This window comes from Cnephaeus nilssonii, assembly GCF_951640355.1.
Source record: "Cnephaeus nilssonii genome assembly, chromosome: 6".
Lineage (NCBI taxonomy): Eukaryota > Metazoa > Chordata > Mammalia > Chiroptera > Vespertilionidae > Cnephaeus > Cnephaeus nilssonii.
Genome location: NC_137077.1, coordinates 44,810,979 through 44,825,420, shown reverse-complemented (window position 1 = coordinate 44,825,420; position 14,442 = coordinate 44,810,979). Strand labels below are relative to the sequence as shown.

Sequence of the window (14,442 nt, the reverse complement as noted above, 5' to 3'; positions counted from 1 at the left end):
TTACTCAAGTTTCACTGAACAGGAATCATGGTGTATTAAGGATAATTTAAATTTCTTTTTATAAAAGAATGTCTTGAGAAAATGTTGTCTCTTTATCTAGGATCACTTGGTTAGATTTTAGAAGATCTCAGTTTTAGCTTTTTTTAAAAAAAATATTTTTATTGATTTCAGAGAGGAAGGGAGAGGAGAGATAGAAACATCAATGATTAGAAAGGATCATTGATCAACTGCTTCCTGCACGCCCCCTACTGGGAATCGAGCCTGCAACCTGGGCATGTGCCCTTGACCAGAATCGAATCCGGGACCCCTTCAGTCCACAGGCCAACACTCTACCCACTGAGTCAAACCCACTAGACCAATTTTACCTTTTTTAATTTCTTAAAAATTTTTTGAAGCAGGAAGGGGTTGCCTTTGAACATTTATGTGTGACTTTCTTTTCTACCTGAAGTTATTTATGTTACACACAAACTAATGAACAAAACATATGACATTGTGGACTTCTTTTATCTGGATTAGAAATTATTAATAGAACATTAGTTAAAACTTAGCAGGCCTACTAGACAATCTTATTGGAAGTTGGTCTTTGAGTTTTGTACTGGTTTTTCCATTAAGTCTATGACTCTAAGAAAGCTATATAAATTGTTTAGCTTTTCCATTTAATGAAGATGGTGTTGCTTTACTAGAAAAGGTTAGCATACCTTTTGGCAAATTTGTTAAGGAAATGTCACTTTCATTCTTAAGTTAAACTAGATAACTGAATTATCATACTACTTCTTAAAATTTTAACCTCCCTTATGTACTTTGTTCTTTGGGCTCAGAGTTTATAATTGGTGTAATATATAAAAGTATCCCCTTTTCATGCGTTTGTTAATAGAGTTTTTTAAGTGCATGCTAAATCCATTTAATTATACCTTTATTAACTTTTAAATAAATTAATCAAACTTTAATTGGGTGCCTGCCAATGACAGGGCTCTGTGCTATATGGGGTTATATTATAGGAAAAGATGTTTTCATGAAAACATATTTTGGGATTAGTGATTCATGAAACATGTGTTGAGATATGCTGAATTCAAACAAATAAGACAAGCTTTCAGTTAAGCATAGCAGATTGAGCACCTGTTTAATTCTCTAATCCCTCCCAGAACCCTACTAAAATGACGGAGGAAAGAAAAGAAAAATTTTAAGAGAATTAGAGAGAAGAGACAGCAGATAGGAGAATCCACAATATACTAGTAGAAGCTTGAAAGTGATTGTACAAGGTGAATGGTAATCTCTCTTAGCAGAAAGCTGAAACAAAAATCTTTTCATGGTGCGAATGGGGTTAAGAATTAAATCAGTTCACATACAATAGATCCTTAGACTGTCTTGGATCTGGAGGTCTCCATTATCTCTGAAGGCAGGGATATAGGGTGGTGTAGAAAAAAAAGAATTGATTTAAAAAATTTAAAACAGTTTATCCTGCAGATTCCTGGCTAAATAGGGTAGGGGAAGGAGACTACCCAGACAAGAAGAAACAACAGAGTAAAGAGATGGAAATTAAATGTTGAGGTCTCTAATTCTCTACCTGTGGTCATTTTTCAAAGCACTGGCAGTCTTGCTTATTCCCAATGTGAGAGAAAGGCGGCATCTTCTGGGATACTCTGTTGCTAAAGAGAAAAGACTTGTAGATAGTGATTGTTGGGCATCTCTGATTGAAATAGCCAAATCTCTGCATGATCACTCTACAGTGAAATTCATTAGTTACAAGGTAGTGATCACCCATCCACACCATTAGCAATCAGTATTTTAGTGACCCACAAACAATCAAGGATCACCAAATATTTGAGGGGAGGCTTGGTACAATATAATAGAGCTCAAAACAGAAAGAAAAGGAACCTGATAGAAAAATGCAGTGCTGGGAAACACTTTAAGGGAAGAACTGAAAAGTTAATATCCTTACAGAGAAGAGAAAGGTTAATTCCTCAATGAAACAAGACTAAAAGAAAAACTTTTGGAAATTAACAATATTATAGCAGAAATTTAAAAAATTCAACACACCATAAACTGAGAAATCTCAAAGTGGAATTAAAAGTACTGAATAATGAAAGGAGAAATAAAACAAAAGGCAGAAAGTTATCAAGAAAACTGCTATAAAGGAAAATGTCTCAAAATAGTAGAATGTGGAGAAACCAAGATGGTGGCATAGGTAAACACCTAAACTGCTGCCTTGCACAACAATTTCAAAACTACAACTAAAAGAAAATGAACATCATCCAGAACCACAGGAAAGCTGGCTGAGTGGAAATTCTACAACTAGAAGGAAAGAGGAAAGCACACGGGGAATCAGAGAAGCTGCAAATGGCTGAGGTACGGAGACACACGCGCGGGCGGCTGAGTGCCTGGCTGGCTTTCTCTAGCGGGAAGGAGACAAAAGCTCCCGACTGCACTGAACCCCAGTTCCGACTGCACTGAACCCCAGTTCTGGGTGAGACCCTGGGTACCCAGGCTTATACGGGGGGAATCTGGACTGTCAGGCGGAAACTCAGGGGAGCCACGAAAGGCAGAGGTCTGGAGGCGTGCGCGAAGAGAGGACTGACTGCTGAATGCCGCTGGCTTTCTCTAGTGGGTGGGAAACGGAAGCTCCCCCACTACGCTGAACTCCAGTTCCAGGCCAGAATCTGGGAATCCAGATTCATTGGGGGAGAAACTGGGCTGTCTGGCAGCGGGCGAAACTCGAGAGTGGCTTACTCTTAAAGGTTCTTGCAGCAATTACCGAGGGAAACTGAGACCCAGGGGCATCATAGGGCAGGGCTGATGGGAAGCCAAGACTGTCTGTTCAGTCCTGAGACTCCGCCCCATCCAAGCTGAGCACAGAGGATTTTGCAATTTTGCAAGTCTTGTCTCATAAGGCTGTCTCCATCACAGAAGTTCTCCTGGCGTAGACACAGCTGATCTTCACAGCCAATTGGCCTGGGGGTCAATTCCTCCCAGTGATACCAACAACAATCAAGACTTAACTACAACAAGGCTGTACATACAGTCCACAAAGGGGTGCACCAAGAGTGTCCACCTCAGGTAACTGGGGAGGCTGAGCCACTGGGCCATATAAGACACCTAGCACACAAAGCTACCCTACCAACTCAGGGAAGCAACGAAAATGCGGAGACAAAGAAACAGATCACAAACGAAAGAAATGGAGGAAAACAAACGACTGGATATAGAGTTCAAAACCACGGTTATAAGGTTTTTCAAGAATTTCCTAGAAAAGGCCGATAAATTTAGCAAGACCCTCGAGGATATGAAAAAGGACCAACTAGAAATTAAACATACACTGATTGAAATAAAAAATATTATACAGAGACCCAACAGCAGACTAGAGGAACGCAAGAATCAAGTCAAAGATTTGAAATACAAAGAAGCAAAAAACACTCAATCGGAAAAGCAAAAAGAAAAATAAATCCAAAAATTTGAAGATAGTGTAAAAGCCTCTGGGACAACTTCAAGCATACCAACATCAGAATAATGGGGGTGCCAGAAGAAGAGAGAGAGCAAGATACTGAAAACCTATTTGAAGAAATAATGACTGAAAACTTCCCCCACCTGGTGAAAGAAATAGACTTACAAGTCCAGGAAGCGCAGAGAACCCCAAATAAAAGGAATCCAAAGAGGATCACACCAAGACACATCATAATTAAAATGCCAAGAGCAAAAGACAAAGAGAGAATATTACAAGCAGCAAGAGAAAAACAGTTAATTATCTACAAGGGAGCACCCATATGATTGTCAGCTGATTTCTCAACAGAAACTATGCAGGCCAGACGGGAGTGGCAAGAAATATTCAAAGTGATGAATAGCAAGAACCTACAACCAAGATTACTCTACCCAGCAAAGCTATCATTCAGAATTGAAGGTCAGATAAAGAGCTTCGCAGATATGAAAAAGCTAAAGGAGTTCATCACCATCAAACCAGTATTATATGAAATGTTGAAAGGTATTCTTTAAGAAGAGGAAGAAGATGAAAAAGGTAAAGATAAAAATTATGAACAACAATTACATATCTATCAACAAGTGAATCTAAAAATCAAGTGAATTAAAAATCTGATGAACAGAATAAACTGGTGAATATAATAAAATCAGGGGCATAGAAAGGGAGTGGACTGAAAATTCTCGGGGGAAGGGTGTGGGGGGTGCGGGAAGAGAATAGACAAAAATTGTATACCTATGGATGAGGACAGTGGTGGGGAGGTAAGGGCAGAGGGTGGGGTGGGAACTGGGTGGAGGGAGCTATGGGGGGGAAAAAAGAGGAACAACTGTAATAATCTGAACAATAAAGATTTATTAAATTTAAAAAAATAGTAGAATGTAAGTATTCAGATGAAGAATAACCTAACAGTGTAGGAAAGAACTACACTAAGTGCTTAATAAAATTCTAGAACTTGCAGATCATAATATCCTAAGAGCTTCTAGAGAGAGAAAACAGACTATATATAAAAGAATATTATGAATAAGAGATGGAGCAATGGGGCAATGCCTTAAAAATTCACGGGAAAATAATTACTAATCTAGATAATTCTATACCTTGCCAAACTATCAAATCAGGTGTTAAAGACATTTTCAAACACATAAGAGCTCAAAAATTCATTCTCATCCACCTTTTCTCAGAATTGTACTGAAGGTTGTGTATTCTTGACTAAATGAAAAAGTACTGAAGGAACAATGAGATTCATAAAATAAGTTCCAACCCAGGAAAAAGATGATGGGGAGAGTTACCAATTCAGATTGGAGCAAGAAAAAGGAATGGTATTTCTGAGAGAGTGGGCAACAAACTTGATGGATGAGTTGATATGCTTGAGTGTATTAAGAGATTTATCTTTTTGTTGTAGAGATAGGTAAATTAATGATAGATAATATAAGAATACAAGGAATAGAGAAAACAAAGCAGTTGTTAACCCTAGGAAAAATAAGTTGTACAAGAACAATAATAATTTAGCATATGGTTCAGCTGTGAATAATGTTTATGTAGTTATAATGTAATATTGCTTATATCAAATGTTGATATATCAAAAAACATTCGGATGGAGGCAGAAAAGCAGATAGGTCAGTGGTATGAGAGACAAGTCTTTATCTTCTGTAGCAGCAATTTTCAACTGGTGTGCTGCAAGAATTTTTAAAGCATGTAATACCTGTCTATTTAGTCAGGAGCACTGACCTCTTTTCCCCTTAGATTGTCAAATAAAAAAATGACAACAGCCAACAGAACAACAGCTGCCAAGTGTGAATGAATCAGAATTATACCTGTTGTTGTTTTTTTGTCAGGTTGGCAAAAAATATAGTATTTTTTAGAGTGCCACAGAATTTTGTTGATTAGTTTATGTGTGCCATGAAATGAAAAGGGTTGAAAATGGTGGTTGTAAGTAAAGTAAAAAAATTAGAAAATATCTGAAACAAAAAAAAAAAACTAGGTAGAATAGTATAAGCATGTTATCTTACCTAATAATAGACAAACATGCAAATTGACTGTACCTCTGCTATGCCCACAGCCCATCAGAGTGAGTATGCAAATTAGAAGGCCAAAGATGGCTGCCCCCCAGGTGCGGAGTGGCCAGGTGGGGCAGGACGCCTGCTATGAGAGGGAGGGTATGGGGCGAAGGGATCTACAGGAGCGGAGTGCCGCAGCGAAGACAACACTGCAGACTCCAGAGTCTGCAGTGAAGACGAAGATGGCAGACTCCAGCCGGAGTCTGCAGCAAAGACAAAGATGGCAGACTCTGGCCAGAGTCTGCAGCAAAGACGAAGAAGGCAGACTCTGGCGGGAGCGAAGGCCTGGGTCCCTGGTGCTGGAGGAAAACCGGTTCTAGAAGCCAAGGGAAGGAAGGCCTATTGCAGGAATCTCTTCATGCAATGGGCCTCTAGTTTAGAAATAAAGAGATAAATATTAGAAGAAACAGGTAAAGGATTTGATGAGTGCTTTAGGAAACAAAGAGTGGGGATTTCTGTAGTTTTTCTTTATAAGCCTAGAAGTGCTTTTTTTTTTTTTTTTTAGTGTTTTTATTGACTTCAGAGGGGAAGTGAGAGGGAGAGAGAGAAATATCAAGGATGAGAGAAAATCATTGATTGGCTGCCTCCTGCATGCCCCCTACTGGGGATCGAGCCTGCAACCTGGGCATGTGCCCTGATCTGGAATCGAACCATGATCCTGGTTCATGGATTGACACTCAGCCACTGAGCCACACGGGCCAGACTAGAAGTGCTTTTTGACTTATTTTATTTTTTACTTTTAATATTTTTTTATTGATTTCAGAGAGGAAAGGAGAGGGAGAGAGAGATAGAAACATCAGTGATGAGAGACAATCACTGATAGGCTGCCTCCTGCATGCCTCACATGGGAGGTCGAGCCTACAACCTAGGCGTATGCCCTGACCGAGAATCGAACCGTGACATTCTGGTTCATAGGTCAAGGCTCAACTACTGAGCCACGTTGGCTAAGCAACTTTTTGACTTCTTAATGTGTGTGCATTACTTTGATAAATATTAAATGAAAATACATATCACTGCTGTCCAAAGGCATATAAATTAGTAGGGTAGATTTGTGAAATGATCTCTAGGAAACCACAATTTAGATAAATCCACACTTTTGATTTTTATTAGAGCTGCTCAGTTATTACTTCAGAATTACACAGAAATATGTGAAATATCTTTGGACTAGATTTTCACACTTTGCATTGGCCAGAAAACTAACGTTCTTCTCATAGAGAGCTTTTAATCTAATGCTGGCTTCTTAAGATAGGCTTCCAAGTGAAGAAATTCTATGTAAACAGTACATATGCATTAAGTATTGAGTGAATGAAAACAATTCAGCACCCTTAGGGCATAAAAGACACTGTAGGTACAACATTGCAATTTTCTAACTAAGGAAAGTTATTTCTAAGAAAGTGGCTGGTACCTATCACACATTTTAATTCTGGCTTCTTTAAGCAATTTAAAACATCTGTATCATCTTTTAAATATACATCAAAGGATAGGAAAATAAGTTCCTGGAACTCAGCCAGTACTGCTGTCTCCAATGTTGAAATTATATTTGTTACAACAGTTCTGGGTGGGACATATGTGATGGATGGGTAATAGCATGAAACCAAACAGCTGTTGTATAGTAATTTAAGAGGAAATTGGTATGCTATTAAGTAGAAAGTAGGCTGTAACCACTGGGCTGACAGAAGAAACCCCAAGTACATACTAGTATTGTCTTCTAATAGCAGGAAACAAGGCTACTAGTTAGGTGATTTATTTTGAACAAAGTCAGTAAGCCCTTTGTGAGGCAAGAAAGACTGAAGAGTGAAATACCAGTTGTCATTTACATTATAGACTTTTTCCAGAGTTTTGAGGAGAAAGCAATGACAGTACCAGCAACAGTTTATTGCACACAAGTGTATTGATAGGTATAGATGACTAATAATGTAGACTCAATGGTAAAGAAAAACTAAGAGCAGTAGTCTATAAAAGTGCTAACACAGTTTTGGTCATTAGCAGAAGCTATCCTTTATCTTTCTTAACCTAGAAGTATCTATAATAATAAAAGCGTAATATGCTAATTAGACCAGACAGACAAACGACCTTCGGAATGTCATTCTGGACGTCCTTGCGGATAAAGCTGCTGTGGCGGGGGCCAAGGCAGAGGCGGTTAGGTCCAATCAGGTAGGCAGGTGAGCAGTTAGGGGCGATCAGGCAGGCAGGCGAGTGGTTAGGGGCGATCAGCCAGGCAGGCAGGTGAGCGGTTAGGAGCCAGCAGTCCCGGATTGTGAGAGGGATATCCGACTGCCAGTTTAGGCCCGGATTGCGAGAGGGTGCAGGCTGGTCTGAGGGACCCTCCCCACCCCTGTGCACGAATTTCGTGCACTGGACCTCTAGTGTTTCCATAGAAATAAATTCCCAGATGGGACCGGTAATGCCAAAAAATGTTTCATAGGCAGTGTAACCAGAAACATTTTTATAACGGAAAGCTGTTTGACTCACTTCTATTTTTCCCAATTCTAATTATAAAGTTTGAGGAGGAAAGAGTACTTATTTGAAGATGGTGCCAGTGGTTAAATGGTAATTTATGGTTCACAAGGGCTGATGGACCTAGTTCCCTTAGTCAGCTCTTACTTGAGATGAGTTAACAGGACCTGTTTTTTAGGTCATAGCTGAAAAAGGACATATATGAAGAGCATTGATATCAAAATATTGCAGACGGATCACGAGAATTCTCACTTCATATTACACAGTATTTTACAAAGTATCATACTTTAAAAAGATATTATCTTGTAAGAGCATGTAATAAATAACTTCAAAATGCAATGGGTATTTAATTTTAAAGCGTGCCTTTAACATTTATGTAAAAACGTTTTTTGTACTCATTCAGTAGAAACTTATCTGGCCACTGGGTAAAGCTAGCAATAAAACTACTGGTCTGCAATGTGTTAAGTAATTTGACTTATATATACTAGAGGCCTAGTGCACAAATTCATGCCCGGGCAAGCTGGCCGGCGAGTAGGGTTGTGGGAGGTTGGCTGGCTGGCTCCGCCCCTGATTGGGGTGGGGGAGCCAGCTGGAGGGAGGGGCTGCAGGAGGTTGGCCGGCCGACCCTGCCCCCATTGGGCCGGTTAGTCGGCCGCAGTGCACGTCATAGTGACCAGTTGTTCCGGTCATTCTGGTTGTTCCGGTTGCTTGTCTTTTATATATATAGATTTTTGTTACAGGGTGGCTTAAATTTTCATAGGGTGCCAGAAAATGTTGACTAGAATTTTAATACTCATGCACTGAGATAGCAGTATTACATGCTTTACCAATTTTCTCTATTGTGGTCTCTTACATTTTTCATATATCTGTGGCTTAACAACATAAGATAAAATTAGCATTTGGAAAATTTATGTAAATGCAAGGTTGTTTTGTGTGTGTGTGTGTGTGTGTGTGTGTTTGTTAATCATTACCTGAGGATATTTTTCTATTGATTTTTGAAGAGAGTGGAAGGGAGTGGGAAAGACAGAGAGAGAGAAACATCGATGTGAGAGAGACACATCAATTGGTTGCCTCCTGAACACTCCTGGACCAGGGCCAGGAATAAAGCCTGCAACCGAGGCACACTCTCTTGACGAATTGAACCCGGGACCCATCGCTCCATGGGCTAATGCTCTGTCCACTGGGAAAACCGGCTAGGGCTTACTTTATTTTTTAAAATATATTTTTATTGATTTCAGGGAGGGAGGGAGGGAAGGGGGAGGAGAGAGAGAGAGAGAGAGAGGGAGAGAGGGAGAGAGAGAAAAACATCAATGATGAGAGAGAACCATTGATTAGCTGCCTCCTGCACACCCGACACCAGGGATTGAGCCTGCAACCTGGGCATATGCCTTGACCAGGAATGGAACTGTGACCTCCTGATTCATAGATCGATGTTCAACCACTGAACCACGCCAGCCGGGCCAGTACTATTATTTTAAATGCAACTTTTCTACATATTTTAACTTTCTTTTGTCAATGTGTCAGTATCAGTACTGGTTTTACAACCTTTTAAAATAAACATTAAGACAAGGTAACCAACTCTTTTTGTGTCTTTGTACAGGAAAAACTAAATACAGTGAAATGGGAGGAAAGAAAAATGCAACAATGAAGATAAAGAAGGTGTGTTGAAAAATCTTTTTCTTAGATAACTTTATGGCTTTTAGTACATAACACTAGTGCCTCAGGTATAAAAAAATCTTCAATACAACTATTACTTACTATTATTTATATTATGGAGGTTTTTTGTTTGCTGTTTCACTAACCTGTTTTTACTTTTATAGCTTCGAAGATCAAATCAGTGTACAAATCAGTACTTCAGAAATTCTTTCTCCAATATATTTTCTTCTACTAGTCACACTGGAGACTCTTCTTTTACCTGTAGAGCTTACTGGTTAGTATTTTCTACTTTTAATTGATGCTTTTTTCTACTTGATGTTTTAGTTATAATTAACTTTTGGTAAAAATTTAAACTTAGGCTCAACAAACATTATGAAAGCCCACCTTGATTTTGCTTTTGTTTCTTTTGGAAAATAAACTAGTTTTAGCAAAGAGAAAACCTATCATTTTGTGACATTCTCTATTATGCAATGACTTGCCTATGCTAGTGGGCTTTGTTTTCATTAATAAATTATTTTACACAGGCTTTTTATTGATAGAAAAAAGTAGGCTAGTAGTAAGCAGATCCTTTTCAGAGTACATCGTCATCTTTGAATCCGTAGTGACTGGCAAGTAACTATATGTGGAATTTGAAAACTAAGTTGGACTTTTAAAATCACATAGAATTGGTTGAACTAACAAGACAGATTATGATTGTGTAATTCAATTTACGAGCTTGGCAAGGCACCAAAGAAAGCACTTACGTCTGAGTAGTCTTTGAAAACTAAACTGTTCCCTTTTTTTTCGTTTTGTTTTGTTATAGTAACTGTACCTTCTTTGATTTTCTTCTTTTGTCCTCTGCTTAGTTTCAGGTGGAAACTATTGCGCCTACAATTTCTGCTGGAACTGCTTGCTGTAGCTTTGGTTCATGAGATAGAAATAGTATTAGGAGTTTTTCTCTCAATAATAAGGATATTAGTCTGAATTGACTTTTTAAAAATTCTGTCACTTAAATAGAAATTCAAGCATTATTTTTATGAATCAGATAAGCATAATTTTGGTTTGTAACATAAATATTTTACTAACTTTTAGGAATTAGTTCATTTTTAAAGTGTTTACATAGAAAAATGTTCTTATTCTTATAAATGTGATTTCTAATGCTAGGTATGAAAACAACTGCATATGTATCATGAACCCAATTGTTACTCCAAACTTAAAATTTTTAGAATTCTGATGAAGGTGTAAAATTTATCTTTTAGTACAGAATTTATAGAAGTCAATGAAATCAGTGCATTAATTAGACAGAAGAGACAGGAACTGGAATTGTCATGGTTTCCTGATACATTACCTGCAATTGGAAGGTAAAAAAATTGTTTACTAAAGTGTTTAATTGCTAACATGAATATAAGATATCATTAATACTTAACTACAAATGTACCTTATTTAGTGAGTATGTTTCTAAGAAAGTTTTTTTGTTTGTTTGTTTTGTTTTTTAAAATATATTTTATTGATTTTTCACAGAGAGGAAGAGAGAGGGATAGAGAGTTAGAAACATCGATGATAGAGAAACATCGATCAGCTGCCTCTTACACAACCCCTACTGGGGATGTGCCCGCAACCAAGGTACATGCCCTTGACCGGAATCGAACCTGGGACCTTTCAGTCCGCAGGCCGACGCTCTATCCACTGAGCCAAACCGGTTTCGGCTCTAAGAAAGTTTTGTGCAGATTATATTTTGGTGCTTCAGATGCCTAACAAAGATTGCTATTTAAAGAACCCTTTAAAGGACTTTTAATCTGTTTAATAATTATGGACATTTGATTCATTTAAAAGGGGTAGTGCCTAAATAATAAGATTCATTATTAATAATAGCATTCAGCCGAAACCGATTTGGCTCAGTGGATAGAGCGTCGGCCTGCGGACTCAAGGGTCCCAGGTTCGATTCCGGTCGAGGGCATGTAGCTTGGTTGCGGACACATCCCCAGTAGGGGGTGTGCAAGAGGCAGCTGATCGATGTTTCTAACTCTCTATCCCTCTCTCTTCCTCTCTGTAAAAAATCAATAAAATATATTAAAAAAAAAAATAATAGCATTCATATCTGTCATTCTTTGTCTACTCTTTCCCCGTGCCTATGTGCTGTTAGCTGAATCACTGTTTTTATCATGATATTTCCTCTCCAAAATGTTCTTTTAAGTAATTATTTGATCAAGCCCCCACTCTGCCCTGGCACTCATAACTTTCAATAATCTAGCCTTTTCTTAGTTTAAGTCCTAGCACATTGCTAGGTATATGATATATTCTTAAATCAAGCTTATACATAAAGATCAAGGTCATTTGTTGCCTATAACTTGAACTTTATTTTATATATCACTGTAATGTAGTTCGGCATAGGGCCTTTCACACTCTAGGACAAGCATGTCAAACTCAAAGGTTAACACAGGCCAAATAAGGTTTACGTTTCTGTGGGCCGCAAAAAAAAACAAAAGCTTCAATTTTCATAGAAATGTAGGTTTTTTTTCAATAGAGATGTGCTGAATACAAAGAGCTGAAATAAACGAGTAATTGCTAACATAAAATAATAGAGCATTTTAATAAAAATTAATATTTTTTTCTTGAACATTAACTTTCCAGACAATGGATAACTGCACAAATCAATAAGCATAATGCAAATACCTATTTTTCTTGTTCTCTGAAAGCGAAATATTTCCTGTTGTGCACACCAAATAAGTCAGTATAAGACTGATGACATGACAGTTGGCTGCTAAAATATTTGCTGCTAGTATTAGTGGAGAGAAATGGTGCACCTGTGCTTAAGGCACTTAAGGGAAATGAATGCAACACGATTATAGTAATCAGTCATTAGTGAACGTTGTAGTTTGTTATTATTAATTATGTATATAACAGGATATTGTAAAAGTTAAGTTACGAAATTTTTATTAAAACGTTTCTTACATACCGTTATATTGGCTGGGCCGCAAAAATATTCGTTGTGGGCCACATGCAGCCCGCGGGCCGTGAGTTTGACATGCTTGCTCTAGGAATAACAGTGCAACACAAATAGAGTAAAATTAGGAAGCCTAGATGAGACCTTTTCTTAGTTATATGTTTCTGTACATATACATGTTGTATTTTTTTTTTTCAAGCTCTCTCCTCCTACTCCAGCATCTCAACATATATTGGTTAAAATAGTCTTGTTAGGAGACTTGAAGTGATGAGCAAATATGAATCAGAAAAGAAGCTAACAGTGGATTGGGTTTGGATGCAAAAACTTTAGGGTATTAGCAGGTCCTTGGGGACACTGGGAACGTTCAAGAGTCATCATCTTTAAATGAAGGAATTTAAAAAAATATTGTAGCAACAAAAACCAGGTTTTTAAAAAAGTGGCATATTTTGATGTTTGGGGCTTGAAATATGCTGTAAAACAAAGACGTAGCAAAAACTGTGATATCATCTATGAAATACTTCAGAATTCAAGTAATATAGTTCTATTTCCAATATTTAAATTTGTTTTTGTTTCTTTTAATTGATTTCAGAGAGGAAAGAAGAAGTGAAGAGAGAGAGAAACATCAATGATGAGAGAGAATCATTGATAGGCTGCCTCCTGCCACGTCCACAACTGGGGATCGAGACTGCATCCTGGGAATCAAACCATGACCTCCTGGTTCATAGGTTGATGCTCACCCACTGAGCCACGATGGCCGGGCCAATATTTAAAATTTTTATTAACTCATGGCCTGATTTCCCTTTGACCCTGTTAATTTCTTTAAAACCTTGATTTGATTAATTCGACAAAATTATCTCTTCGGTTGCCTGGAAAGGGAATGGGGTGCAAGGGGCATGAGGTGCTTTCTGGGGTGGTGAAAATTATCTATATTTTTTATTGGGGCTGTGGTTACACATATATATATATAGTGATCAAAAGTCATCAAACTGTACCCTTAAAATCTTTGCATTTTATTATTCAAGTGACTTTTTTTAGAATAGCAAAGAATGAATAACAGCTAAAAATCTTGATAAAATATTATTTAAAAGAAAAACAACTATTTTGTATTTATGTTTACTGGATCTCCCTTTACCATTAATTTATCTGAAAAACATGCACTTGAAGGTTTTTTTCTTTGTAGCCAATTGCCATCCTTGAACAGTGAGTAACCTTGAATTTACATTTTTAACTATTTGGGCAACAAATAATTAAAGCACCCTGTGTTTTCATATTGCAAATCTGATTTGGAAAATTGCTGGTTTAATTTTTTAAACCATTTAAACAAAAATGTTTTTATTTTATTTCGAATTTTCAGAATTGGTTTTATACCCTGGAATACTGAAACAGAAGTCCTTCCTCTCATCCCTTCTGTGTTGCCGAGAACTATTTTCCCAACAAGTACCATATCTTTAGAGAATTTTGGTAAAGTTTGTGAAGTTCTTTTCTACTTTTAAAAAAATATGAGCTTCTTTTCAATCTCATAAACAGTGTATTGATGACTTAGAAAAGCTGTTAAATAAGGTTTAAGTAGTAAGTCTAAATGTTTTTGTAAATATTTGGTCAGTGACTTGACTTTAAAATTGTTCAAACCAGAAATCCCTTTTACTTTAAGAAATTACAAGTTAATGTTTTCGAGGACTGATTTGAAATCTCCCTTCTATTTAGGGCTTCAGTGTCCAAACCATAGACCTTTAGAAGTAGCATCTCATATCTCCCATTAATTATGAACAAAGAATTTGAGTCTTTATTTGTGACAACTTGTTTTCTATTGCATTTTGCCAAGGTAATACCAATTCATAAAGCAAATGGCAGTTATCAGACCAAACGTATTTTTTTCTGTGTTTTCCCCC

At 37.5% G+C, this 14,442-nt stretch overlaps 1 protein-coding gene across 3 annotated transcripts in view; it reads left to right on the top strand.

Moving 5' to 3' along the window:
• The window catches only part of SCAF11 (SR-related CTD associated factor 11), an 86,630-nt gene that overhangs the window by 64,482 nt on the left and 7,706 nt on the right, over positions 1-14,442 (top strand). For all 3 annotated transcript variants that reach the window (XM_079774642.1, XM_079774641.1, XM_079774643.1), the window contains 4 exons: positions 9,575-9,633; positions 9,795-9,904; positions 10,869-10,970; positions 13,908-14,014. In XM_079774642.1, coding sequence (XP_079630768.1) covers positions 9,575-9,633; positions 9,795-9,904; positions 10,869-10,970; positions 13,908-14,014 — 378 coding nt within the window. The remainder of the gene's footprint in view (positions 1-9,574; positions 9,634-9,794; positions 9,905-10,868; positions 10,971-13,907; positions 14,015-14,442) is intronic.